Source organism: Melopsittacus undulatus, chromosome 9 (genome assembly GCF_012275295.1).
Source record: "Melopsittacus undulatus isolate bMelUnd1 chromosome 9, bMelUnd1.mat.Z, whole genome shotgun sequence".
NCBI lineage: Eukaryota > Metazoa > Chordata > Aves > Psittaciformes > Psittaculidae > Melopsittacus > Melopsittacus undulatus.
The window spans coordinates 38,954,620-38,980,043 of NC_047535.1; the positions used below are offsets into that span (position 1 = coordinate 38,954,620).

General features: G+C 35.9%; 2 protein-coding genes across 6 annotated transcripts in view; one reads left to right on the forward strand and one right to left on the reverse strand.

Moving 5' to 3' along the window:
* The window catches only part of CENPP (centromere protein P), a 137,174-nt gene that overhangs the window by 86,779 nt on the left and 24,971 nt on the right, over window positions 1-25,424 (forward strand). The gene's annotated exons all lie outside the window — the stretch shown is intronic.
* ECM2 (extracellular matrix protein 2) lies at window positions 1,270-20,121 on the reverse strand. Of its 2 annotated transcripts, none has more exons than XM_034065925.1 (10): window positions 20,062-20,121; window positions 15,260-15,579; window positions 10,134-10,322; window positions 8,607-9,083; window positions 8,185-8,300; window positions 6,430-6,565; window positions 5,745-5,902; window positions 3,810-3,949; window positions 2,365-2,691; window positions 1,270-1,604 (listed from the first exon to the last, which is right to left on the reverse strand). In XM_034065925.1, the coding sequence occupies exons 2-10, from the start codon at window positions 15,552-15,554 to the stop codon at window positions 1,397-1,399; spliced, it is 2,046 nt and encodes a 681-aa protein (XP_033921816.1). In that variant the 5' UTR covers window positions 15,555-15,579; window positions 20,062-20,121; the 3' UTR covers window positions 1,270-1,396. The 2 variants fall into 2 exon arrangements, with proteins under 2 accessions (XP_033921816.1, XP_033921815.1); XM_034065924.1 differs by lacking the exon at window positions 20,062-20,121 and adding an exon at window positions 19,244-19,419.

The window sequence follows — 25,424 nt, forward strand, 5'->3', positions numbered from 1 at the left end:
ATGATATGCAGTTGCTTACAGCTTTTATATAGAACCATATAATGGTTCAGGTTGGAAAGGACCTTAAGATCATCCAGTTCCAACCCCCCTGCCATGGGCAGGGACACCTCACACTAAACCATATCACCCAAGGCTTCATCCAACCTGGTCTTGAACACTTCCAGGGATGGAGCATTCACAGCCTCCCAGGGCAACCCATTCCGGTGCCTCAGCACCCTAACAGTAAAGAATTTCTTCCTTATATCCAATCTAAACCTCTGCTGTTTAAGTTTCAACCTGTTACCCCTGGTCCTGTCACTACAGTCCCTCACCAGCATGCCTTTAAAAAAGTCCCCACATTAAGCCGTTTCATTCTTTGCTCTCATCCATGCTGAAAAAGAAATCATTAGACAGCATACCTGTAGTGCTGAAGAAAACGGAATATTTTTGTATAATGACTCACAGAATAGCCCAGGGGAAAGAGGAAAGTAACTGTGTGACCTGCCAGTCACCTGTGATCGTTCCCTACCACCAGTCTACTCTTAAAAGAACAGACTGTAGAAATTGTTCTTTAAAATAAAGTTACTGACTACTTCTTATCAAAGTTTTGGCCACTTTATAGAAAGAATATAATGTTAAAATCTGGACTGGAATATTAAAAATGCTTATTTTCAGACATAAAAAAATACCTTCAGGAGACTGAACTCCTTTCCTGGGAAACGGATCTATTTGCAAACACTATTGTATACCCAAGCAGCCATTCATATCAAATGCATTACTGAAACTGCTTTATCGACATTGTCTATGAAGGGATGATTGTTAATTATCTAGAATTTTTCAAATAAGTACTAAATTAATATTTTAAAGTTTTGAGAAAGTCTAATGAATCCCTGAAGTTGACAACCTTGTACAAATGAATGGGACCTACTGCTCTGAACATTTGGTACACAATCCAGTACCATGGATGTTTGAAGCAATTTGATTCTTGCATTGCTGGAATATTCCTAGCTCCAGGACTTTAATTTGTATCATTTTTAAAGCTGGTGGTACCTTTTAAAACGTTTTGAACTCAGCCCAGTAAGTAAGACAGGACCAAGTGGAGGGTTTAGATACATCCTTCTTTTCTGAAATCTGATCTTGCAGAGGGTGTATCTGGGGCATAGTTTGACCTGTTGTGTTTAAGTAGAATTTCTATCAATAGAAATAAAAGTTTATGACATAAACTTGAGCTTCTATTTTTACATGTAATGTTTTTATAATGAAACATTAAGAAATACACTACTACTTTACTTCAGTATATAATATACTGTATCTTATTTAAGTAGTAAGAAGGGTTTAAATCCAGAAGTAAGCAGACCTCATAGTAGCAGAGAATAGAGTTCCTAGAGATAATGGTTGCAATACGAAGTTTGGGTGTTTATTTGCTCTTCTGTGGCTTAAGAATCACACTGCAGTAGGATCTTATGCATGAAAATGCATGTGGTGATAGCTGTCTTGTATTGATGTAGTTGTTTTCAAGATGAACGTGTTCCAAACGTGAATCTTCAGTCTCCTCCTCTTCACTGTTGTCATGAACATCATCATCACTGAGATGAGACTTGCAGATGCGTTCTGGAGGGACTGTCCTGTGATATTGTAGAAGGAATTGTATTTTCATTATTCAAGATAACTCATAACTTCATAATTTATGTTGCAGATGCTGTGTATTTGGAGACTTGAAAATGTTAACTTAATCAGTACATCAGAAATTCCCAATAATGTAATTATTGAGGACATCTACAAATCATTCTTTTTAAAATTCTCTCCTTGCATTGTATTCTCATTTATACTTGTTTATACTTATTTATACTTAGTTTCACGTAGGAAGGTATTGCTATGTGTTACTGAATGAAAACTTTCTGTACAATGCATCTAAGATGCTCTGTCTATCGCTCCTTTGCTTTGTAAACTGCATGGAGGAACTAGAGAGCATCATGAACTGAACAGCTGGGCTGGCCAAAACCTGCAGAAAGGCCACTTCCAGTGTTCAGCAGCAGCTGGTGCCTCCTCCAATGCCTTTGCAACCAGCCTGGACTCTTGCCCAAGAGCAGAAAATGCTGGTGCTTTGCTGTGCCTATCAAATTGTAGCTGCCTGGTCAGACATGCAGCCCAGGCAATAGTACAGATTAATGTCTGGAGAGAACTGGTCCTCCGTATGTGTGTTTTCAAGAACTCTTAGGCTGAAATATCACTTTTCTCTTATTGTATGCAGAAATACTGCAGTAGAAAACTCAGGATTTAGCACCTCCTTCAGATTTTTTTAACAAAGGTTTACTTAAAAGTAACAAAAAAGATTTACTTAAAAAAAGGGTTTAGTTAAAATGTAACGAAGAGTGTGGAAATTACCTTATTTTATTATTGTTTAGTCTTAGAAAACGTAGTTTTCTCATTTCATCAATTCCAAATGGTACAGACTTCAGTTCGTTGTGATCCAAAAACAACTCTCTTAGAGTGTGGTATGCTCCAAAAAATGATACTGGGTCTATTCCATCATCAGTAAGTTTGTTAAAGGACAGGTAGAGATACTCCAGCCCTGGCTTCATGTGACCAAAGACATATCCTGGAATTCTTTCAATCTGATTTCCTATAAGTACCAGGTGTAGTAAAGATTTTGGCAGATAGGAGGGAACATGGTATAACTTGTTATAAGAGAGATCAATTGATTCCAAGTTCCTGCATTAAAGGAGGGGGGGAGGGAGGGGGAAAGAGGGTTAAAACATTATAGCATACTGCATCATTAATGCTACATTACAAAATTTGCTTGACATGATACCAGGAAACTAAATTTCAAAAGGAAATGTATTTCTGTGAATGGAACAGAATGCATTTTCTGGAACATGGTGGAGTACAAGTACTCTGGGAATAAAAATAATCAAAGTCATTAATTATCAATGAAGCACAATAATTCAGTTGATGGGAAAAAATCTACAGTAGTGGATACAGAGAGAAGGCTGAACAGAGAAACCTCAAGGGGCTAATTTGTGGTCGATAAGCATTGATTAATTACAATAAGGAGTGACACTGGAAAATGCAGAATGAGAGGGGAACTTAGTGGTTATGACATGGATTTTAAACTAGTTATAAAGCCCATTTGAAATTGTTTTGTGAATGGCTCCTTTAGAATCCTTCCAGTATGCTTCACTTCCAGAGATGAGAGAAGCTGTTAGGAGCAGTGTAGTTGTTTTCAGATTAAGCATTTTAGAAATACAGAAATCAATTGATAGGACTACAGTAGGTTATGACAAGGTACCCTACATAGCTTAGCAAAGAATTTATTAGAAGAACCAAAAGCAGTATCACTTTGCTGCTTTCATTCCTGTTGTTTACTCTGCTTACATTCTACTCTTACAGAGTGAGGCTGCACAGTCTTCCTTTCATCTTCCATTTTCAATCTAATGGGAAATAAGGCTAGGAATAATTAAACTATTTTAAAGTTATCTGTGAGATAATTATATATTAATGGCAAGTTATTGTAATATTGTATGGAATGTTATTGATAATTTATATTAAGTTTTTGATTGGATAGTCACAAAAAGATTTATACTCTTATGTTATTATGGTAGAGATTTGAGGAATAAAGTGGTTTTGTCTGAAAACCGACTGGATACCTCCTAGATTGTACAATTTAAGAAAAGGAAATTAAAGCAAATTAGCTAAGGAAAACAAGCAAATAAAAACATAATCACAATTTTAAATTAAAAGTAATGAAGTGGAAGTATTTATTTTGTTATCTGACTTACTAATAACAGAGGAAAAAGAAAATAATTACAGTTTAAATGATTTGTACTTACTCTTGGTTTATCCAAGCCAAAGGTGCTATTCTGTGCTCTTCTAATTTGTTATGCTTTAGCACAATGACGTTTATGTTTCTTGTATGGTTAAAGCAAATTTCTGACACTTCTTCAATTTGATTATTTTCAAGGTATAACTCCTGTAAGTGCATTTGGAAAGAAGATTTGTGAAAGCAGAATAAGCTGCTCTTGCCATTGCAAATTCAGGATGTATCTTTTACACGTCCTCCATACTGTCAGATACATCTGAGAATTTCTGAATCAGTTTGTAGCTGAAGTGAGACTTTCAGGAATGCTGTTTTTCAAAGCAATTGTTTTGTTTTCTCACTTGCTTTGAAAGAGCAAGTAGAAAAAGAGCTGTATCTTTTGTCTTGCCTGAAGTTGTGCAGTGTAAGAGCATATAATGTGAGTGGTGAGAGTGACAAGAAGATGTTAATATTTTTTGGCTTGGAAAGTTATTAGTGAGAAAAATGTAAAGAGTTTTGCTTTCTTCATATTTTTGCTAGCCACTTGTGAGCTTTGAAACTTTCAAATCTGTAGAAATATGAATGTTAATGTTTTACAGAACTTAATGTTGTGAGGCTGCAATGTATGAAAGCACAATCTCTATTATCAAAAATATTATTTTTAATCTCTGTGGATTTTTCCTGATAATCCCTTGTAATGTAGGATAAATATGAAGTGAAATAAAACTGGCTAGAATATATGTAGGACTTGAAATAGAATTTAGGGCCTGCAAATGAAGACTTTGGGAAAAGAGGAAAGCAACTTCATAGCCTGAAAACCATTGTGAATTTATTAAGTGTTGGTTTCAAATTAAATGTTCCCAAAGCAAATGAAGTGCACAAAAACTTGCCAGGTGTTCACTGTTTCATCAAGGAGGGATGAAGGGAGAAAAAAACAACTGTTGGGTGTGAGTGAATGGGTAGTGGAGATCATTAGGCTGAAGTAAAGTTGCAGGCAGTAGCTGCAGAAGCTGAAGTTATAGAAAAGATGCTGTTGGGTTCTTTTTTCCTCCTCGCATTTCAGTTTATGAAAGATCCTAAGGATAAAAGGAAATAAATGCAAGGACGCTGAAGTGGGAAAGGGAAAGATAGAATCAAGACAGATAGTGAAATTAATAGGTAGCAAGACTTACCTTTTGAAGTAAAGACTGAGGTAAGCTGAGAATGAAACTAAAGAGAGATTTAAGGGGAGGAAGAAAATACCTTCCAGATATCTTCCCTAAAAAACCACAAACCACTACAACAAATCACATTCAAATTCTGGGCAGAGGAATGGGATGGGAAATGAATAAAAGAAGAAATTTTTTTATTAAAAATCAAGGAATAAGGAATCTGTCCAGGAAGAAAAATAAACCTCCTGCTCAAACACTACCCCCTACCCCAAATGAGGTGAGATTTAGCAAAGGCTTGGAAAACAAGGGACATTGAGACTTAGGCCAGCCAAAAAAGGCAGAGGATGGTTAGATCTAGGCATCTTTCTCTCTTTTAGACTAGACAATCTTGATTCCTTTAGTCTTTCTTTATAAAACAGGTTTTCTGTATCTTTCACTATTCTTGTTGCTGTCTTGTGAACTTTGCATGGTGACTCAAAGTTCATAATGGTTTTGCACTGAGACATGATCTGTGTTAAGAGTGTTAAGGGAAGGATGTGTAATGGAACAAGCAAAGTTGCAGGCTACACAATTTTGTGAGATAGTACTAGAGAAATTCAAACTTAAGATACCTATTGGGATGGAGTTGGTATGTAAGTAAATTCCTAAGAGTAATTATTTAGGAATAAAATTGAAAGTGTATCTAGAAAAAAAATTAATAAAATTAAATTTATCTCTCCCTGATGATTTTAAGTAAGGGAGTGAGGAAAGATGAAGACGGAAAAATAAAGTTTTCTTGTTTTGATGGTTGGGTTTTGGTTGGCTGGTTTTGGTTTTACCTCGAGAGTGGTGGGAAGACCTTGTGGGATAATTCTAAATTTATTTCTTCCTAGTCGCAAGTAAGAGAGACTTTTCAGCGGAGAAAATGCCAAAGGGCTGACATTTGCTTCACTAAGTTTATTTCCTTCCAATTCCAGGGTGATCAAGTTCTTTAAATCTAGGGAGAAAAAGGTCAGATATCTGATAGTTATTGCCATCTCATATCTTGTTAAAATATATGTTTTAAATTTAACAGTGTTAAACATGACTCAGATCAGTTCACACCAGTGAAGAAATATGGTGAAAGGGTTTTCCTTTATTATCTCATAATCATGGGATTATACTGGTTATTAGTTTGTAGAACTTTAGAGATTGAGTAGAGCTTTATAGCTTCCTCACCACTTAGAATGGAAAAGAAAGCAGCTGTAAGACTGTAGGTATGTTCAACATATCCATCTCTACTTAGTAACCTTAAACAGAAGCTTCGTTTGGAGAGCAGCAGTTACATAAGAAGGGAAAATGTAATTTAAAAAAAACTTAAGTCATCCACATCCTTCAGCTTTTGTTGCCTTTGGAAAACATGGCACTTAAAAACTAGCAATTATTTTTCTGGTCATAAAAAAACCAGATGCATTTGGTTGAACATTCTGCTTTTCAAATTTATTTTAATATATTTCATATGATTTATATTAAATTTCTAAATACCTTTTAAACCGTCCTCATCAATGGCATGAAGGTGGTTGTCATTTATTTTTATTTCCTCCAAAGTTGATGGCAATTCAGATGGAATATGTACCAGCATATTTCCATCCAAATACAAACGTTTTAGCTTTTTCAGGATCTTAATCATAGGGAAGAAGAAGATTTCTTAGATTATCAAGGTGTGAAGTGTATGGTTAAACATATAATTTAATCATAGTTAATGTTTTCTTAAACACTTGCTTTTGAAGATTGGCAGCAGCAGTGCACTAATATCCAGTGTTTTGAATAAAAAACATTTTTCTTCTATTAGTCTAATTAATTGAGAGTTTTATGCTCAATATTAACAAAAGGGGCCAGTTAATGTAACATGCGACTGAAAGAGCATCAACTTTCCACCTGACCATCCTGCAGCTATCTATTCCTGTTTCTATTATTGCAACCATCTTTCAGTCATGTAGGTATTACCTCACTACACCACTGCAGTATTTAGGGGTTCAAAGTCCATGCATTTATAGGTAATGTGTTTATACTCTTCATTCATGAGTAAATTTATGGTTTTCTGTAGGTCAGAAGATTTATTTAGGCATAACAACGACTTTTTCAGTGGCCTAGGGTTTTTATTACTTCAGCCAGCTTAAAATACTGGCATGAAAAGTTATTGTAGCTTAAATAAATGCACATCAGTAATTACGCAGTAGTGAGCATTTCTGAAGAAAGTGGATTTGTTTTAGCAGTGGATCTGCTGAAGCCTGCTTTCTTCCAGTTTTGCCTTAACCTCCTGCTGTGATGTAAGCCTCACTAAAATTTATTTCACAACTGGGACACCTTCCTGGTCTCTCTTTTCCATCCACTTTGACTTCATAGGACTTACAAGAGCTGAAATCCCTTGAAATCGGCCAAAGCTGTTAATTTTATGTGCAGGGAGGTGGCATAGTCTCCTACAAGACTGATTGCATATGTCAGGAAACAAATAAAACACACTGTGATAATTCCATTTGTTATTTGTATGTTTTTTTATTCATCTTGCCTGAAAAAACAAGGCCTTGGTGCCTTACTTCCACACTTAAATTACTACCTGTACCTGTACCCTTGCTTGCATGAGGAATTACTATGAGACTGTTCTGTCGTCAAATAAGGAATATGTAGATGCACTTGGAACAGCCTGTTACCATGTACATTCCTAGTGCTGGAAAAACACTGAATGTAGAAAGATTCTTGGACTATTTTACAAGAAAGCTGTTCTAGTAAGCAGCAGTGCTTTGAAGTTTCTCATTAAAGATAGTGAGCAATAAGCATACAGCTGCTTACATGAACTACTGTTCAGTGGATTTTTATAGCAAGACCTACCACAGGCAGATCTTTTGGGGAATCCGAGAGCATAAGCTTTACAGAGCTAATGTAATGAGAAAGATGATACTCAGGCTCAACAATTGTAAATTTTATGTGTCCCAGGTAGTGTTAATGGAATGTGAGCCCTTCAGTTCTGAAATCTCTCAACTGCAGCTGATAAAATGTCAGGAAAATGTCTCGCTCTCGTTGTTTAACATTTAATACTTGGTGAATGTCATTCAAAAATCTTTAGCTATTATTGATATGACAAGAGATGTCTGGAGAAAGGCAGGCTCAACTGTACTGTAGTTATATGATAGTTACTCATACTAGGGGAAACTGGTTTGGATCCATAGACTGAAAAGCAGGAAAAACTTCCCTTTAAGCAATAATTAGTCATAGGACAGTAGAAAAGCTAGGCTTTCTTACTTTGAATGCTCGTGGACCTATGCCGGGAGAGGTAATATTGTTTTTACTGAGATCAATCCATTCCAAATTAGGTATCCCGTTGAATGCTTCATCTGAGATAGTAGTGATATCATTTCCTAGGATAGAATTCAAGCAAATAGGTTGATTTATGAATTACAGCGTACATCTGAGTTGTGTCATATTGTACATCAAAAATGTATTATAAAAATAGTTGTATTATGTACAATAATTGTCTGTTCATATTAGTATTTAAACATTAGTGAGCAAATCTAACTTTTATTGCTTTAGAGGTTTAGAAATTAGAATTCATTCATACATTTCTATGATAAGGAGCAACAAAGTACTAATACTGCTGTTGACTGCATTTGAGAATGGATAATGTTAATTCATAAAAAAGCATGCAAAGTAAAGCTTTTATCTACCTGTAAGGTCTAAACTTGTTAGATCTGGATCTGAGATTGGTGGTATTTGTTTAAGTTTGGCATTAATACAGCTTACTGTAGTGTCTGAGGTTGAACATCCAGATGGCAAAGGAGGAGCTTCTATGGGTGGAACCGGAATTGGGAAATGAGATGGCATTCTGAAAGTTCCATCATCTTCATCACTTTTGTCTTGTACGTCTTCTTTTGCATCTCCTTTCCTTCTGATAGGCTTCTTTTCTCTGTGATAGGCTCTATGCTTCTGTCGATTTTTTTTGCCTTTCCTTCTTCTTTTCTTTCCATCCTTTTTATGACCCTCTTTAACCTCTATCACTTCTGTTCCCAGCAGTTTATCTTTTTCAGTTTGAGTATGTGCTGATGACAATACACTGGTGTTGTCAAGGTCGTTGGGTTCTGGAGAATCACCGGAAAACTCACTTATGTCACCCAGTGAAATAATACTTGAATCCAAAGAGGAGGCTAACCAGAGGCCATGAGGGGTGGAAAAAAAATAGTTGTTTGATAAGAGGATATGAAACTAAAGGTTCAGTAAACACATGGTAGCTATAGAAGAATATTATTCCCCTTAGAATATTATTTGAAAGAATAAAAACACTGTCTTATACTGCTGCTTTGACTCAGAAATGTCTGAGCTGACCATACAGAACAGTTTGTAGATAGGCATGATTCATTGCAACTCCAGAAAGAAAAGGGAACACGTAAAAGGAGTTTGTTTGAGTCAACACAATTTCTAGTTCTAGATTTAATTTCTGTGATGCCTCTACTCAGTGTGTTTATTTGTGTCCCATGTGCACACACACACTTAAGGCTAAATAATATTTTCATGGTGAGAGGTAGTTAAGTTCAGTACTTTGCAGGCTTAGGGTACTGGAGAGGGGGAGGGAAATCACATTTAATCTTCATTTTCTAGTTTCCTTTTTAAAGATACTGATTTTGTTTACATTCTTACCAATAAGCAGAATTGCAGTTCTGTTGTTCCTCTTGAGAGTTGACTTCCTTCTCTTGGTTTATATCAAATAACTGCATATTTTTATGCTTCTAACAAGATTTGCAAGTCTGTAAACTGCATGATGTTTATTACACATGTCTAATACATTAAAAATGGCTAGTAGCTATTGATTCATCCATTGTAAATGGAAGTGCAATATAAAATATAACCAGATGTTTTTTCTTTGTACATTTACAGAAATTTTTAAAGGTAGGAGCGAAGAAGCAGAAAGGGGCAAGTAAAAAAATAGGAATACGGTTATTTCTACTGTTGCATACTTAACATCTTCATTTCTTTAAACATTACATCAAGCTTATCTAACATGCAGGGTACTGTAAGAAGCTAAAGTCAGCTTGAGTAGAAATTATGAAGACCTGCTTTTACTATGTAATACAGGACATATTTTCCCTATAAAAGGGTAATGTGTACTTTGTAATCCTTGATATCATTAAATGTAACATTTGTGTTAGGTTTTGCATGAGGTAGTTTTAAAATAGTAAAAATATTATGGTGTACTCTACCAGTATCAGAACAAACTGGGCAGCATTCTCCTGCAGGTATAATTGTTTTGGGACATCTCAGAGGAGGGCACATAGTGGTATCACATATCACTTCTCCTTTTGAACAGAGGCAGGTAATGCAGGGCTTGGGAGACCAGACGGCTTTATCATACATAATCATCCCATTAGCTGTGCAGTGCCCTGTCTTTCCTAAGAAAAGAAAATAGAAACTTGGAGTTAAATAGCTTAAACTGAAATGAAATCAACAGTGCTCATTTAAAACTTTGCAAAGAAGCACTGTTTTGTTCTTATTTTCAAAATATATAAAATACACCTTATTCTAATGATCTTATCCTTATTCCTTCTTTTTCATAATTGTGTTTTCTTGCGCTTTGTAGTAGTCTCCAATCCTTACCTGGTTCTTGGCTGCGCAAGCTATGGAGGCAAAGGGAGAGGCATAAAATTAACACGTATATCACTTGCTACAGCTTCACAGTGAAAACTGTGTGCAGGTTCTCTGTCTCTCTAATCCTCTGCTCCCTCTTCCTAGCCAGCTAATGAGGACCCTTACAAGCTTTGTCTTCTGGAAAAACTCTTGAATTATTAAATGTGAGAGATACTTCTAAAATGGAAAGATTAAGCCTAGATGGTGAGTTTCTGATGGTGTTTTGCATGATAGCTCTTCTTTCCTCTCCATCCTTAGAAATGGATCTCAATGAAAGATGTGCGTAGATACAGCTGAGAAAGAAGACAAAGTTTGCTGCATCAAAAGAGAGTTAAAATACGTCATGCAGAATTTCAGAATGTTTTTGTTCAGACCCGCTTCTCTTTCTTATGCACTAGATGTCTTCTAATATACTGCACATTAAATGAGAAAGTTTTGTTAGGGCTCTGTGGAACTAGGAAGGTAACAATATTCATTTTTGTAGTGACTGTTCATAGGCTTAATGGAAATAAAGTCCATCCTGTAATGACTGGTAAGGTGGCAGACCTCTTTCCTGTAACTCACTTTATCTGAAATAACCCTCTTTGCTCAGAAAGCAGCAAAGTTGAACAACTTGTGGTAATGAATACTTCGTCTCCAAAGTTTCTGGACATGAATCTACAAAAAATTGAGATTTCCTATGGTACCAGTCAAAATTTTCAGAAAGGAATGTAGACAAGATGTATTCTTTAAGCTATACTCAGATATTCAATAGGGAAGCTGTTTGGAGAGTGTAAAAACTTTGGAAGGAAACTCTTCCAAATCTTCCTTTCCTTCCAGTGATGGAGTCTACCTAAGAAAATGTTTCCCTGGGCAGCTCTCATTCACACTCCAGGATAAACATTGCACTTTAGCATTACGCTTTTCGTTTGGTTTTTTTTGGGGGGAGGGGTTGTTTTTGGTTGGGTTTTGGAGTTGGTGGTTTGTTTTTTTGTTTTGTTTTGGTTTTTTGTTTGTTTGGGGTTTTTTTGTCTTTTGAGAGAAGGAAAACCAAAGTTGAAATTCTTCATCCCATGTAAATCCTTTTCTATTTTCGAGCATACCTCTGAATCTGATGAGATTCTCCTTTCCTTCCTTTTTCCTCTTTCTAATAAATACATTGGTGAAGTATTTGTTTCAAGCTGAAATCCTATTAGTAAATTACTTAGTACTGTTCTGAATAGAAATAAAAATAGGTCCTCTTTTCCTATTTTGCTTGACTTCCTCCTTCCAATGAAGATTTAATACACTGGGAAATTCTCATCTAAACTAAATTTATGTGCAACTTTCATTTGCAATAGGCTGTCTTTGGAGGGATTGTTTGCAGGGTTTGTTTTGTCACACTCCAACCTGGTCCATGCTTGGTTATTCAGCTTTTAGAACAGAATTCAGGATAGCCTCTAAATATCCTGACAAGACTGCTGTAAATATTTGGTTTGAAATGACTCTGGAGTTAACATTTGACTCAAAATCGGGTATATTTCAGTGTTTCAAGGCAGTCCTTCTCTCAGCTTCTTAGCAACGGTGCTCCTTTGCCCTTCTGTTTGAAAACTATTGGATGTAAGCCTGTTTTCTAGAATAAAAATTAATTATAAAAATCATCCTGCTGGATGCTGCTCTGTAGTCCTTATTTGTTACTCTGAGGATGGAAAGAGGGAGAAATTAATCTATTAACAATTGTATTTTGATTTTTTTTAAAGCTCCAGGATATGTATATATCATTTCAGCTGCATAAAGCTGTGCTCTAATCAACTCAAGCCGTGTTAACTGAAGGAGATGAGTTAGCCCAGGCCAAATGTTAGTTGGCTGGAAGTCCCTTGTCATTCTACCCAGGTATCTGTAATCCAGCTGTTTTCTGGATCCTGACTTCTGTTTTTTATATGCTTGCCAGGAAACCACAATATTTCTTTTAAATGATCTCCAAAGGAAACACAAAAAGAACACTGCACTTTCTCATGTTGAACAATAAAATGTCAGCTGTTCCAGGGGAACATATCTGGCTCAAGATGGAAATTCTTCTGTGTTTCCTTACATTCTTTATTTTGTTTTAGCTGCTAGACTCTATCTGAAGTTGGGGCAAATCTTGGCTGAATAAGCATAAAAATATGGGTTATCAGGTCTTGGCCTCTGCAGACATCTTTTAACAAATCAGCTTGTTTTGTGTGTACCTGAGATTTAAAAAACCACAATAAATGTGTGTGCTCAAAGGCAAAGAGGTACCTTTTTATTGCATTGCAATAAAACCCTTGTGAGACAGAGTAGAGGGTGCACTGAGGTGCTCCTTAAAGCTTTTAGCCACTGAATAACTTCAGTTGTATTATACACAGGGTGAAGTGAGGATTAAGAGATACTAGAAATAGTGCAGCAGTGTGCATCGTATTCTGCAGTGCTTAGTGGGCAGATTGTGGACTGTGAAGGACAAACTGTTCTGTTTACCTTCTGTTATGATGAACTCTTTGTCTTATTTTAAATGTTTCACATGATTTTGATATGGAGAAAGGAGATAGGTCTTGTTACTGTTAAACCTCTATTGAACTGTTACTTTTCATCCTGAGTATGATATCTGTAAATTGCTTTTTAGGCTACTAAGAACAAGCTAAGTAGCTAGGAGAATGCAAATTAAGGTTTGGATTACATTTTCTCCTGTAGTAAAGCAGGATTAAGAATAGTGTTCTGTTATGTAATGGGCTCCATTTTTTCCCAAATCTGACATTAACTTGAAAATATTTTAAACTTCAGAAGCTAGACTGAAAAATACCTTGTGGTTGAGGTCCTTGGCAGATGAGCACAGGACTTCTAACCTTTGGAAATATGGTGTAAATTCAGCATGAAGTTCCAAATAAAGTGAGTTCAGCGGTTTTAGCTCAGCTTTTGGATGCAAGTCCAGATAGAAAAAAACAAATGGGGCAGGGAGGAGGGAAGAACCATGCATTATTTCAGCATGACTGATGGTCTCTGACAGAGAGACTGGAATATCTTACATGAAGTGTGTGCTGTTTATGTGGTATTTTCCTCTGCTTAATTTAAAAAATATTTTTAAATTAAAGGTTTGACATTAGCAGTATGTATTATAAGAGTAATATTATAGTACACACTAGAAATGTTATTTGTCAAGAGTTTTGCTGGTTTCCCCTGGTTAAAAACCCTTACTTAAAAATATATTACTTTAAACAGGTCAGCCTTTCTGAAAGCAAGAACTCACAACAATTAGTAATTATTAAGAAAACATGATTCAAATATGTTTTGCCATCTAAATTGAGACCTGTTAACCTAGTGGTCATGTCTTTCATGTATGACATACTATAAGGCTTAACACTTATGAAAATAGATTATTTAATGTAAAACAGTGGTAATCGGGGTTTGGTTTTAGTTTTGGGGGTTTTTTATCCTTATAAAATTGAATGTGATGAGTTTACTCAGTGTGTTATCTCTTGGTGCTGGAATGGAAGTGTCTATATCTTTCTTAGCTATAGACATGATCCTGTATGAGTTCTTCACAAAACCCTAGTGTCTTTTCTTCAACCTTTGAACCTCTTTTCGTGAAAATTACTGAAATTATTATTAACAGGTTTCAAAACTGAAAAATACTGATGGTAATATTCAGAAGTTCTGGTCTTCAGAATGAATGGAAGTTTATTAGACTCTTGTGAATCTTAATTTTCTGGTTTGAGTCATGATTTCCCATTTGTGATGTTGAACATAGAATCACAAGCATCTCTTCCTTTACTGCACTAAGGACCAAAGAGATGCTTAACAGCTCTCAGTCCTCAATGCCTGTCTTGTCTTCTATTCTTTGAGGTGACTGAAGAGAAGCCTGTTAAAATTACCAAGGCAGGTTTCAATCAAGATCAATGAAATCATGCTTTTTGTTTGTTTGTTCCTTAAGACATCAAATACTCTTCCCTACCTCTCCTTCAAACACCATAAAATACGTATTAGTGCAGCAGTATAGAAACCTGTAGATCACATGAAAGGCAAGTTTTATATAAATCATGCTTTTGAACTTCTTTTAAATAAACCTGGGTTCTTGATATAGATGGAGCCTAAGAGTGATCTTGTATTGAATGAGTGGAGTTTTTCTCTCTTAGCTTGGTTTTCTGTCAGAAGGTTTTGGTTTGTAATGTAAGTTTCGTATTGCAACTATAACTGTGTATTATTAATTTATTTACAAAAGAATTATTTCTGAAATATTGCATGTAGCTGTAGTTTGAATGCTGCTTTTCAAAAATACAACTCAAAACAAAAAAGAACTTAAGTCTATTTTAAGTAGCACTGGTGTTACTGGTGTTAGGATCTCGGTGACACGTTAACTGACTTAGGAGATATATTGAGCAAGAATTCTTCGAAATGGCCTTCAAATGTGCTATAGATTTGTAATTATGAAAATATTCCAAGAACATTTTTATTACTTAAGATGAAATGAGAATGAAGAAAACTTGCAGAACGGTAAACTGGCAAAGTAGGATTCTCTGTAGGACTTAAGCACAGATAAATAATAGCTTCATATGCTAACCCAGCATTATTATAAAAAGCAACAAAATTCTATTAGCAAAAGGTAACAGTTTCCTTTTCAGTATGTGTTGCAAATAGAGCTAGAATAAAGCTTTCATGAGTTGATAAGTTTAATTTGAAATCAAGAGAAAAACCTGCCTATTCTGAAGTAGTAGAGAGGCTTTATTCTTACCTGGCAAGACACTGTAACTAGATTCATGTCCACCCAAACCTATGAGAGAGTCAAATACTCCCATAACACTGTCATCAATGTTAATGAGAGGTATGCTGGGTACTACAGGAACCGGCTCTGGAAACTTCATCCTTGCCTGTCTGGGGGCCTTGTGCTCAGCTGAGGAGCTCCTTCGCAGTCCTCTGTGGCGCATTCTTCTCCGTTGCCTTCTGAGAAGTGCACTAGTTTCATTGTGAGAAAAATCAATGCACAGAGACACAAGCAGGAAATAATAAACTAGTGATGTAGCCTGCATGTTTTTGTGTGTCTCAGAAAGTATTCTGGAATGGGGGAAAAAAAAAGAAGAAAATTAGATATTGGAGAGCTTTTAATAATTATGTCAGTCATATCATAGAATCACAGAATGGTTTGAGTTGGAAGGGACTTTAAAGCTTATCTAGTTCCAACCCCCTACCATTGGCAGGGACATTTCACACTAGGTCAGGTTGCTCCAAGCCCCTGTGCACCTGGCCTTGAACATTGGCAGGGATGGGGCAGCTACAGCTTCCCTGGGTACCCTATACCAGCGCCTCAGCACCCTCACAGGGAAGAATATTGTGCGCTTTTCAAAAGCAGGTGGACCAATACATGGTAGGTCAATATAACCAAGCTCCCTGCTAGAAAGAAATTGCCCTTGTGAGAGCTCACGTAAGCAATTTTAGTTCACTGTTTGCTTAGTGCAGTGTTTAGATCAGTGCTTTTGTAGGCAACAGCCAAATTCAGATAGACGGCAGCTTTGTATTTGGGGTTGCATTTGAAGAGGTAGTTTAGATTTGCAGTTTTGTAGTTGTTACTGCTTCCAGCAAGGGTGTTCTTAAAAGCTGTAAAGAGTTTCTTCACTTTTTTGATTGCTAATATTTCCACCAGTTTGTTGTAACTTCTGAACACAGGAATGGCAAAGTAACAGAAAAATGACCAATACATTTCTGATTTCCTGCCCCAAATGCTTTTGGCTTGTCATTTCTGTGCAAGGTACTTTTCACCAGAGATGAAATGAGATGTTGCTTTTGCTTCCATTTCTAGCCATCCTCCTCTTTAATATATATTTTTTTTGTTCTGTTGTATAGGAGACCTTTTGGAAGTTTGATCATTATAGCATGATCTGTGACATCCCACATTTGATTTCCTAGTGGAAATCTCTATTAAGAACAGGTATTCTAAAAAGGTCGATCTATAGTGGGTTGTGTTCTGCATTTATGTTCTAAGAAATTTGTAATTCCTGTTTATATGGAGTCTTCCTAATAATTCTACAGAAAAATTAGGTTTACTGTCACCAATAGGTGGCATTCCAAAACAGAGCAGTCAAGATTCAAGAGTATACATAGAAAACGTATCCAGCAGTGGCTATACCTGTGTGGAAATAAGGTTCTGCATGTCTGAAGTTTTTAATGATTTGTCATAGCTCTTCTCTTTCAAAAAGGAAATGCTTGTCCTGTGGCCTGTTTTAAGTGAGCCAGTGAAGATACTAGTATTCTTGTGATGTTGAGAGTTAGTGAGGAGCTTGGGACTTGGAGCACTTGGGCTTTGTGTCCAAGACAAGGCTTGGGGTATATCCATGGTGTTTCTCTAAGGAAGTATTGTGGGGGTTAAAAAAATGCTATTTCTTAACATTCATCAGTCTGGCTTTATATGTAGGCGTTAACTTTGGAGTGAGTCTTAATATAGTTACTTACATTGTCTAAGTACAAGAAAGTATTAACTGAGGAACTTGAACTTGTTTTGCATGAATCAGATTTTGTTTAAAACTCTGCATCTTGATATTCTCTGATTTATGTAGTAGGTCAAGTTTTTGGTTCAAAGCTGCCTAAATTTTCTTTAAGATAAGGTATGTGATTGCGTCTTCATGCTTTCCACAGCATAATTCTTGGGTTTAGTTTGTTTTTTTCATTCTCATGTTTTAAAATGGGAGTTGGCAATAATAGACTTAAAACAATATGGTTTTATTTCTTTCTAATATTGTAAGGTTTGTGCTCAACTATTTTAATTTTAATATAGTACAGCAAATCTATTAATTTGTAGAAGTTTGTTAAGCTAAGCTAAGGGTTTGATTTCCATATAAAGGCAATTTGAGCTGCAAGTGGCACAGAAATCTACATAACGTCTCCTGTGGTAGCAGGGTTCTTAAATTAATATTTTAGTTTACTGCTTTCTACACATCAGAAATCAGTTACTCCAAAGTGCTGTATAGACTTCAGACTGCCTATACATTTATTTACAGAAATGGCTGTCAGTTAATGTATCAGATAGATGCCAAAGCTTTTACTCTGCATTCATGATGTGTGCCCTTTTTCAGAAAGTACTCGTTTCTTAGTAGCTCAGCTTGCAGGACCAATGACCTAATGTTTTTGGTTTCTAACTTGCTTGCTTGGTAATAACTGGCTATAAAATTACACAGTAAACTTCTGTTCTGCAAGTTTGAATTAAACACAGAGAGAGCCCTTAGGGAAAACTGAATATACAAAGAAAAGTTTTGAACATGTGTATTCATTCTGTTGAACTAGTGACATCTTAATTGTGGTCACATCTTTATAAACACCATAGCTATGTAGTTACAATGCTACTGCATTATATTTCGGGTTTTCTAACATTTAACCATTTCTTCCTGTGACCATGGCATGATATAATGTATAATATGTATAATAATGTATAATGGCATGACTGAAATACTTTTCTATTCTCTTTGTATGTATTTTTAAAAGTCAGGAATAATATAATGTAATTTACAATAGATGTTTGTAAAGTAAATGTAATATATTACAATGTCTCAGGGTTTTGCTGTTAACTTCAGTATAGAGTAAAACTAAATCAAATTATTTTTAAGTGAGATTTGCTTTTATAGAATACTTTATAATTACAAATAAAAACAGACAACAGACATACCCCCAATAATATCTCTTCAGAAACTAATCCCATGCATATATGTGAGTTTATATGCTATATTTTCACACCAAGTTAACTCTTCAGTACTGAAAGCTTAATAGTGCTGCTTTGAACCAAATGGTGTTCTTTGCATGCAAAATTCTGAGCTATGTTTTTAAGTTTCTTTCCTTGCCTTATTTAATAAGTGCTGTCTCACATTTTAAGGCCCAAATCGTGAATGCTGTACAAGAAAATGGCCTTAAATGCACTGGGCCTTTAATGCCCATGACTGGTGTCCTCAGCTTATCTATTAGGAAGTTATAATTAGTATAGTGCCAGCCAACTTTTAATTTTGGGGCAATTTAACCTATTCAACTTATACAACTTCTGTAACAAATAATTACATATAAAAATAAATTATTGATAGTTCATATAATGAAATATTATATCTTTGTATTGCCAGATACCCTCAACATGGCTGCATTGCTATACCTTTTTTAATTTTACTCATAAATGTGTAGATCATGCACAGAATGTGAAAGCATCTGTAATACCTTTATTTTTATCATGTAATGTGTTCGGTAGTTTGTAGCTTTCAACATCTTTGTCTTGAGTATCTGCCATTTTGCTATTATGTTAATGGAAATAGTTAATTTTTCAAGTAGTGACCCTTTAGGAAAAGCAGAGTATCAGAATTTATTCAATAATCTATCTTTATGCAGTCTAAATTCAAACATGTTTCTAAGATGTCAAGGGTATTTCTCATGATACACAAAGAGATAAAGTGATCTACAAAGATTTTTCACATACTTTTCTTTAAATTTATTGCATAGAAATGAGTTACATTTAGCCATACCAGCAAAAGTAATTGCACTTTCAGTTAGTTAAAGCTTGAAGTGCATGGCAAACATTCGTACCAAACGAAAAGCAGCTCAACTGGTATTGCATATTTTATCTAGAAAAGCATTTCTGTTCAGTATTGCTAAATATAGCCGATGTTATTTCATACATATTTGCAAAGTTAACATAGTTTAAGCCATTCAACACCATGCTTTAAGCAGTAATTTAAAATTTAAAACGTTTTACCTTGTAATCTAACCTAACAGCAGATTCTGCTTGGTGTCATTTAGTCTCCAGTTGCAAATGAAACAAAATCACAGTGATATCTTTAAAATAAACAGAGAAAGAGTAGGGTTTGTTGAAACATGTTAGCTGATTCCTTAGTTAAGTCTGAAATAGCTTCTTTCCCTGGGGACAAAGCGCTGTTCTGTTCTGTGTGCAGAGCATCAGCTAATACTGTTACTCAGAGAACTAAAAAGCTCACTCAAGGAAAATGAAAGGCAGCACAATATGTTCGGTCTGTAGGCTGACAGGGCACAGCTGGAAATTCCCCTTCAGTTGCATAAAGAACAGGAAAATGGAGAGTTTTCAAAAGACACAAAACCTGTGGTTTTTATTCCATTATGGTTTATGTATTTAGAAATTTAGTTTCCAGGTAGCATGGTTTTAGTGTAGATTTATTATTTTAGAGAGATAACATATTTTGGCAAGCCTGAAGATTAACACAGACAGCATTTATTAAAATCAGAGCTTTTTTCTTCAATTCATATTTTCTTAATCTGTGTCTGTCCTTAGAGCCTATAATCTATAAGCAGCAAACTTTTTTGGTGAACCTTTTAGCATGGAAAATTTTTCTTTTGTCCATTTACAGGAATGATTTCACCATAAGTTGTAGCTTATGTATGGAAAACAAAATGACTGAAGCGTTTTCCCTTCATTTTTTGTAAGGCTAATTACATCCTGAAACCTGATCCTGAAGCACAGCTATGCCGAAGCTGCAGTGAAGTCAGTAATTCAAATATGAGAAATGGGGGGGGGTAAGGGAGAGGATAATGGTACATTACCACAAGTCTTTTGTATGCCAGCGGAGCCTTCTCCTTCATCCCAGATAGACCTTCTTCAGGGTGTCAGTGTTTGATGAGATGCCGAGTCTACTAAGCCTCAGAAATGACAAATTTACCTGGTGGATGGAGTTGTCTGAGTTCTTCTGACATTAAAAATGTGTTTAGTGCTTGAATTCACAGTCTGAGGAGCATTCAGACAGATAGTCACGGCATGGTAAAACCATTGAGTTAACCATAATTGTTAGCCAGCATGTGGTGGAAAGATACTGGGAAAACACATTGTCTCTTAAAATAGTAATTCAGTTTCTACTGTGCTTTGCTTTGCAAAGTCAAAAGAAGAAATGTTAAACTTCTGTAGTTTATCAGGAGCTGTTTGAAAAGAATGGAGTTGGTTGTACTCAAGAAGTTGAACTGGCATCTGAAATGAGATGGCACAGTTCAGTACCTTTGCTTAAAAGCACTGATTTATAAAGCGGGAGTCCAACAATAAGACAATTCTTCTAGCATAACTGGGGAAAAGAACAGCAAAAAACCTCTTCTCTTATTTTTGCATGTGAGGTAAAAGACCTTATGTCTTTAAATTATGATGGATTTATTAGAGACAAAAATGACAGCATTCACTTCATTATATATTTAAATGTGACTCCTTGCACTTCTAATTGCTGCCTCAGGATCATCTTCTGATAGTGTTCTAATAGACATCTACAGCCAGCCAACCTAGCTGGGACACAAGACTGCCTGCTAGCGGACCAGCAAGGTGAATCTGGCCACCCTTTGCTCATGTGGAGCTCTGGTTTAATGCATCTGCTTTGAATGTGACACCTCTGATAGCTGAATTCTAGTAAATCCTTAAAGCTGGACTTTAAAGTTAGGTTGTGTTTTGAAAGGTCACTATCTCCCAGCAGCTTTCCAGAACTGAGAGGGACACCACCTTGTCTCATCTGCTAGATCATAAATTGGAAATCCTACATCCTCTAAAAAGACATAAGGATCTCTGGAGGTGTTACTTAATCAGTACATAGACTTCTCTAAAACAGACAATTTAGCATGAGCAGTGAAGCATGAAGGCTTTCTAATTGATCTGAGATGATCTATTCGTTTGTTAATGTGTGTTCCATAGTCAGGGTTTCACTCAGAAGGCAATTTCTGGTAAGCAAACACTTCCTCTGATGCCATTAGTGCTTTTAATATGTGCATAAAAAGTCCTGGAGGCATTATAGTTCTGGTGGTACCCATGTTCAGCCTTCCTTCTGGTTATCTTTAGATCTCTGTTCTCCTTTAACATGTGTGCCAAAATGTACTTTCTCCTGCATATGTCTGGTGCCTTCTGGCATATCTGTTACACAGGCTGAAATTGAAATATCCAAACAAAAGACTTTTGTACTAAACAAATAATCTCGGTTGTTCTTCATCCCTCTAGTTACCTGGCATAAGAGTGTGGCTTTGTGATCGTAGTGGTATCTGCCATTAGTATGAAACAGAACGCCTGGGAGGCCCTTGCTTATCTTTTTCTCAGCTTCTGTTAAGGAAGAAATGAAGACAACCTGAGGGATCTGCAAAGACACAGCTCCCTCTGTGTGAAAATGACATTACACTTTCCTGCAGTGAATGTTTGAAAATTGTAGGAGCTGTTCAAGGAAGTGTCCCATGGTTATGTGGTAACTGGAGGGTTTGGAGTTGTTTTTAAGTTGTAAAAGTAGCATCTGAAAACAGACATCATCTGCTGCATTCCAAAAGGATTTAAATGTATGTAAAATTAGTAATTAAATATTGGTTTAATACTGTTATTTACATTCAAATCTACTATGTAAACTTGCCTAAGAAAAAATGGTGTATATTGTACTAAAAGCTCAGACTAGGATGGCCTTGCAAATGATTTCAGACACACACAGTTCAGGCAGTTTCTATGTGATTAAAATACATTGCAGTATCCTCAGGGATCTCATATTTACTGTCTTTATGTGAATAATTCAATCTGAGCAGACCAAGTAGCCAGTATCTGCTTTGCCTGTGAGTACTGTTATGCTGATCTAGCCCATATGCATGGCCAGTCATTTGAGTGAGGTGTGCAACATGAATGTCTATTAAGATGCCTTAGTGTGGAATGGTCTCCTTTGAGTAACTAATAGCTAAAATAATTTTCTATTATTGTATATCTTACGGCAAACTATCACCAGAGCATTGTGGCTTAGTGTTCTTGAGCAAGATGCATGGGATATGTGAAATGAATGTGGAAACCTAGAGCCTCTAGCATGGATTCTTCATGAAATACAGGCTGATCTCTTTTCCTTATAATTTGTTATTTGTAGAGGGGCAAGACTGTCCCTCTTTCTTTCCCAAAATTATCCAGTGGAAAATTATTCAAGGAAGTCTTCTTCAGTGAAAAAGGGGGATGAGAATTTAGGTTGGCATCAAACTTATTTATAGTGGTTACAACAGACTTTTATAACATCTCAAATGGTACCTATTAGATGGCAGCCAATAGTCAAAATAAGCTTTTAAGCAATTTGATACATTTGAAATAAATCTGTTTTCTATTTCTTCCTCAAAAAGATTCTTTTCAAACACTTAGGTGAGTCTCACTTCTGTGAACATAAAAGATACCGTGAATTAACGCCTGGACCCTTATGTTGGTGTGAAGTATTTTCTGAGATTTTAGGTATTTCTAATAATTGTAACTGGTTCACTATTTCTGCCAGAGTTTTCTCATCTGTTGCCACATTAAAGAGAAATGTAATAAAGAATTAGAATCTTTCTAAAAAACTCTACTAGGGAAGTGTGTAAGAGCAACTGTGCTTTTTAAGCTATCCATGTCATTGAATATCCCTTATCTCCATATAATGCATCAGCCTAGTTATGGCAATAGGGAGCAACAGCAGGATATTTCCTTCTGCTGTTCCAGCAGAACTTGTCTGCCTCAGTGGGTTGTGTAACTATATCCTTTGGTATCAAAAAGTTGGATTCTCTAAGTATCAGTGTTCTTGGCATGCATTTGAAGCGCAAACTTTAGCTGGTTGTATATATTCAATAGATTCCCACACAGGTTTAGTTTTGGAACTACATATAACAGATAACATATTGCTCTCCTCTGCATCTGTATGTTTGCAATCATTTCTTCATAACAGATAAAATGTATCTACTTGCAATGTCTACTCATACACTGCGACGGAATGTATTTATGAACTGGAGAATAGTATTTTGTGGTCTTACAGAATTAATTCCAAAGTGTGAGTTGCAAAAGGAATAATTTTCACCACTGCGTTTCCTTAATTCTCTAAACATAGCTTTCTACATTGCTTCTCTACAACATCAGATTTTAATTTCTCTGGATTTCCTGAGAGCACTAGTAGTAACCTCTTTTCCTTTCACAGCAGGCAGAGGTTTTAGTCAGTGTACAGTTGTACTATTGTTGTTACTCTTTTTATCAGTTTTGCTTCAGGAGTGAATGGTGGGAGGAAAAGCTTCTGTTCGCTATTGTGGCTCTGTTCTAAACTTCAGGTGGGCTTAAATTAATGCATAAGTTAATATGATAGTCTGTGAGGTTGAAAGTGGCTTATAGATTTTCAAATTATGCCTGAAAGGCCACTTAATACATGGAATATGCTGAAACAGAGGAGGAACAACATCTGTTTCTTCATCGTCACGAAAATACCTTAGTCATCAAAGAGTGAGCAGGCTGAAAGAATACAGAACACCCTAATAAAACAAAAATTCTGAAGCAAACATAAAATCAAGTATCTAGGATTAGTTTGTTTACGAGTGGAAATCTGAGAGATGATATTGAGTATAGAAACAAGAGCTGAAGTAATTTTTCCTGATCACAGCTTATAAAGACCATGAAACTCAGTTCTACATCATACCTTTTAAAAATGTAAATTTTTATCTGCATAATGGACAAATAAATCACATAAAGAGGAACAGTCTTCACTGAGTGAGTTTAATGCTAGGTATAACCTAGCCTATCAGAGTAGAGAAAGAATGCATTTTAGACAGCCACTGATAACTTACAGGATTGCTTAAATTACCTTCTTAACTCACTGTCTGAGTGTACTCAGGAGGTCATGTAGCTCATTTAGTCCAACCTGATGCTCAAGACAGGGTAAAGATTAAATTCAGAACAGGTTTTTGTTTAGTTGATTTTGGAAGGTATCGAGGGCAGGATTGACACAACTTTTATTGGCTGTTGGTTCCCATGCCCGCGGCCACTGAGATATTTGGGTTTTTTTTCATTTATCTCTTCTTCCTGAGGATGCACCTCCATGAAGAGCTGTGCTTTGTGTTCTCTTCAGTATTGCAAAGCTCGTTGTTGAATTTCCCTAAGCCATCTTTTCTCCAGGCAGAACCAGTCTCTTGTTTCTACTAATAGTGAGCAAACCTGAAGGAGTTTGGAAGTGGTGCAAAAGGGTTTACAGCATGCTAGGTTATAATGTGTGATTGAAGATAGGCTTTAAAAGATAGGCTTTACCAAAAAATCCACCTCAAATGGATGTATATAATTTTTTATTCTCTTATTTCATGTATTCTAAACAAGATTAGTGAAAAGACAATGTGTTTTCATGCCAACTTTGGTGGTTGCTCTTGGCTATGCAATCATTCTAAGTAGAACTTAGAGTCAGAATTATTTGTAGGACTGACTGTTAGCTAGTGATGAGTTGCCGAGTTATGATGGTTCAGACAGTATATACAGCAGCCATGCAGTACAAGTTTTGGAGGTATCTTCTTGCTATGATTCAGAGCAAAACAGAGGAAGTATTGTCTAAGAAAGATGGAAATTGTATAAGTGGACAGCATCAGAGTCGTCTTATTTTTGAAGCAAGTTGTAACTGTTTCAGTAATTTGTACAAAACAGCCCCAAATGATAGGCCTGTGGTGTTAAAGATTCCGAGCACCTGAGCTTTTGTGGAACTTGCGCATATGGAGTGCATTCACAGAGTTTTATTTTTGTTGACATTAATTCTACCCCTCCCTCCCCACCCCCCCAAAAAAATAAACCTTCATGTCTTCCCCAAAACATTAAAAAGAAACCCTGTTATTTGTAACATAGGCCTTAGCTTAAGTTTTTATTTTAAAGTTATTTCAGAATCATCTGAGAGTATTTAATGTTCGTCTGCATTTAGGTAATGATCTTATGTTACATGTTGATGTTATCTTGGTGAACAGTATTGAAGGAACAACATGATGTTCCTTGGAAGACATCAAGCTGTGAAATGTTCTGCTTTCTGCAATTATAAATTGGTTGTGAGAAATATCATGTACAAATATTGGAAATTTCACATCTTCTGCATTACTGTGCATGTCTGTTACTGGATGAAGGTGAAGTTTTTTCTCACAAGAACTACGGAGTCTGAGCTATCTTTCCTTGC

Excerpts from the sequence above, each read along its gene's own strand:
- ECM2 (XM_034065925.1), bottom strand. The coding sequence starts at position 15,554 with ATGCAGGCTACATCACTAGTTTATTATTTCCTGCTTGTGTCTCTGTGC. Across the intron at positions 10,323-15,259 it reads TAGTTACAGTGTCTTGCCAG|GAAAGACAGGGCACTGCACA; the intron begins GTAAGAATAAAG and ends TTCTTTTCTTAG. Across the intron at positions 3,950-5,744 it reads GTCTTCCCACCACTCTCGAG|GAGTTATACCTTGAAAATAA; the intron begins GTAAAACCAAAA and ends ATGCACTTACAG.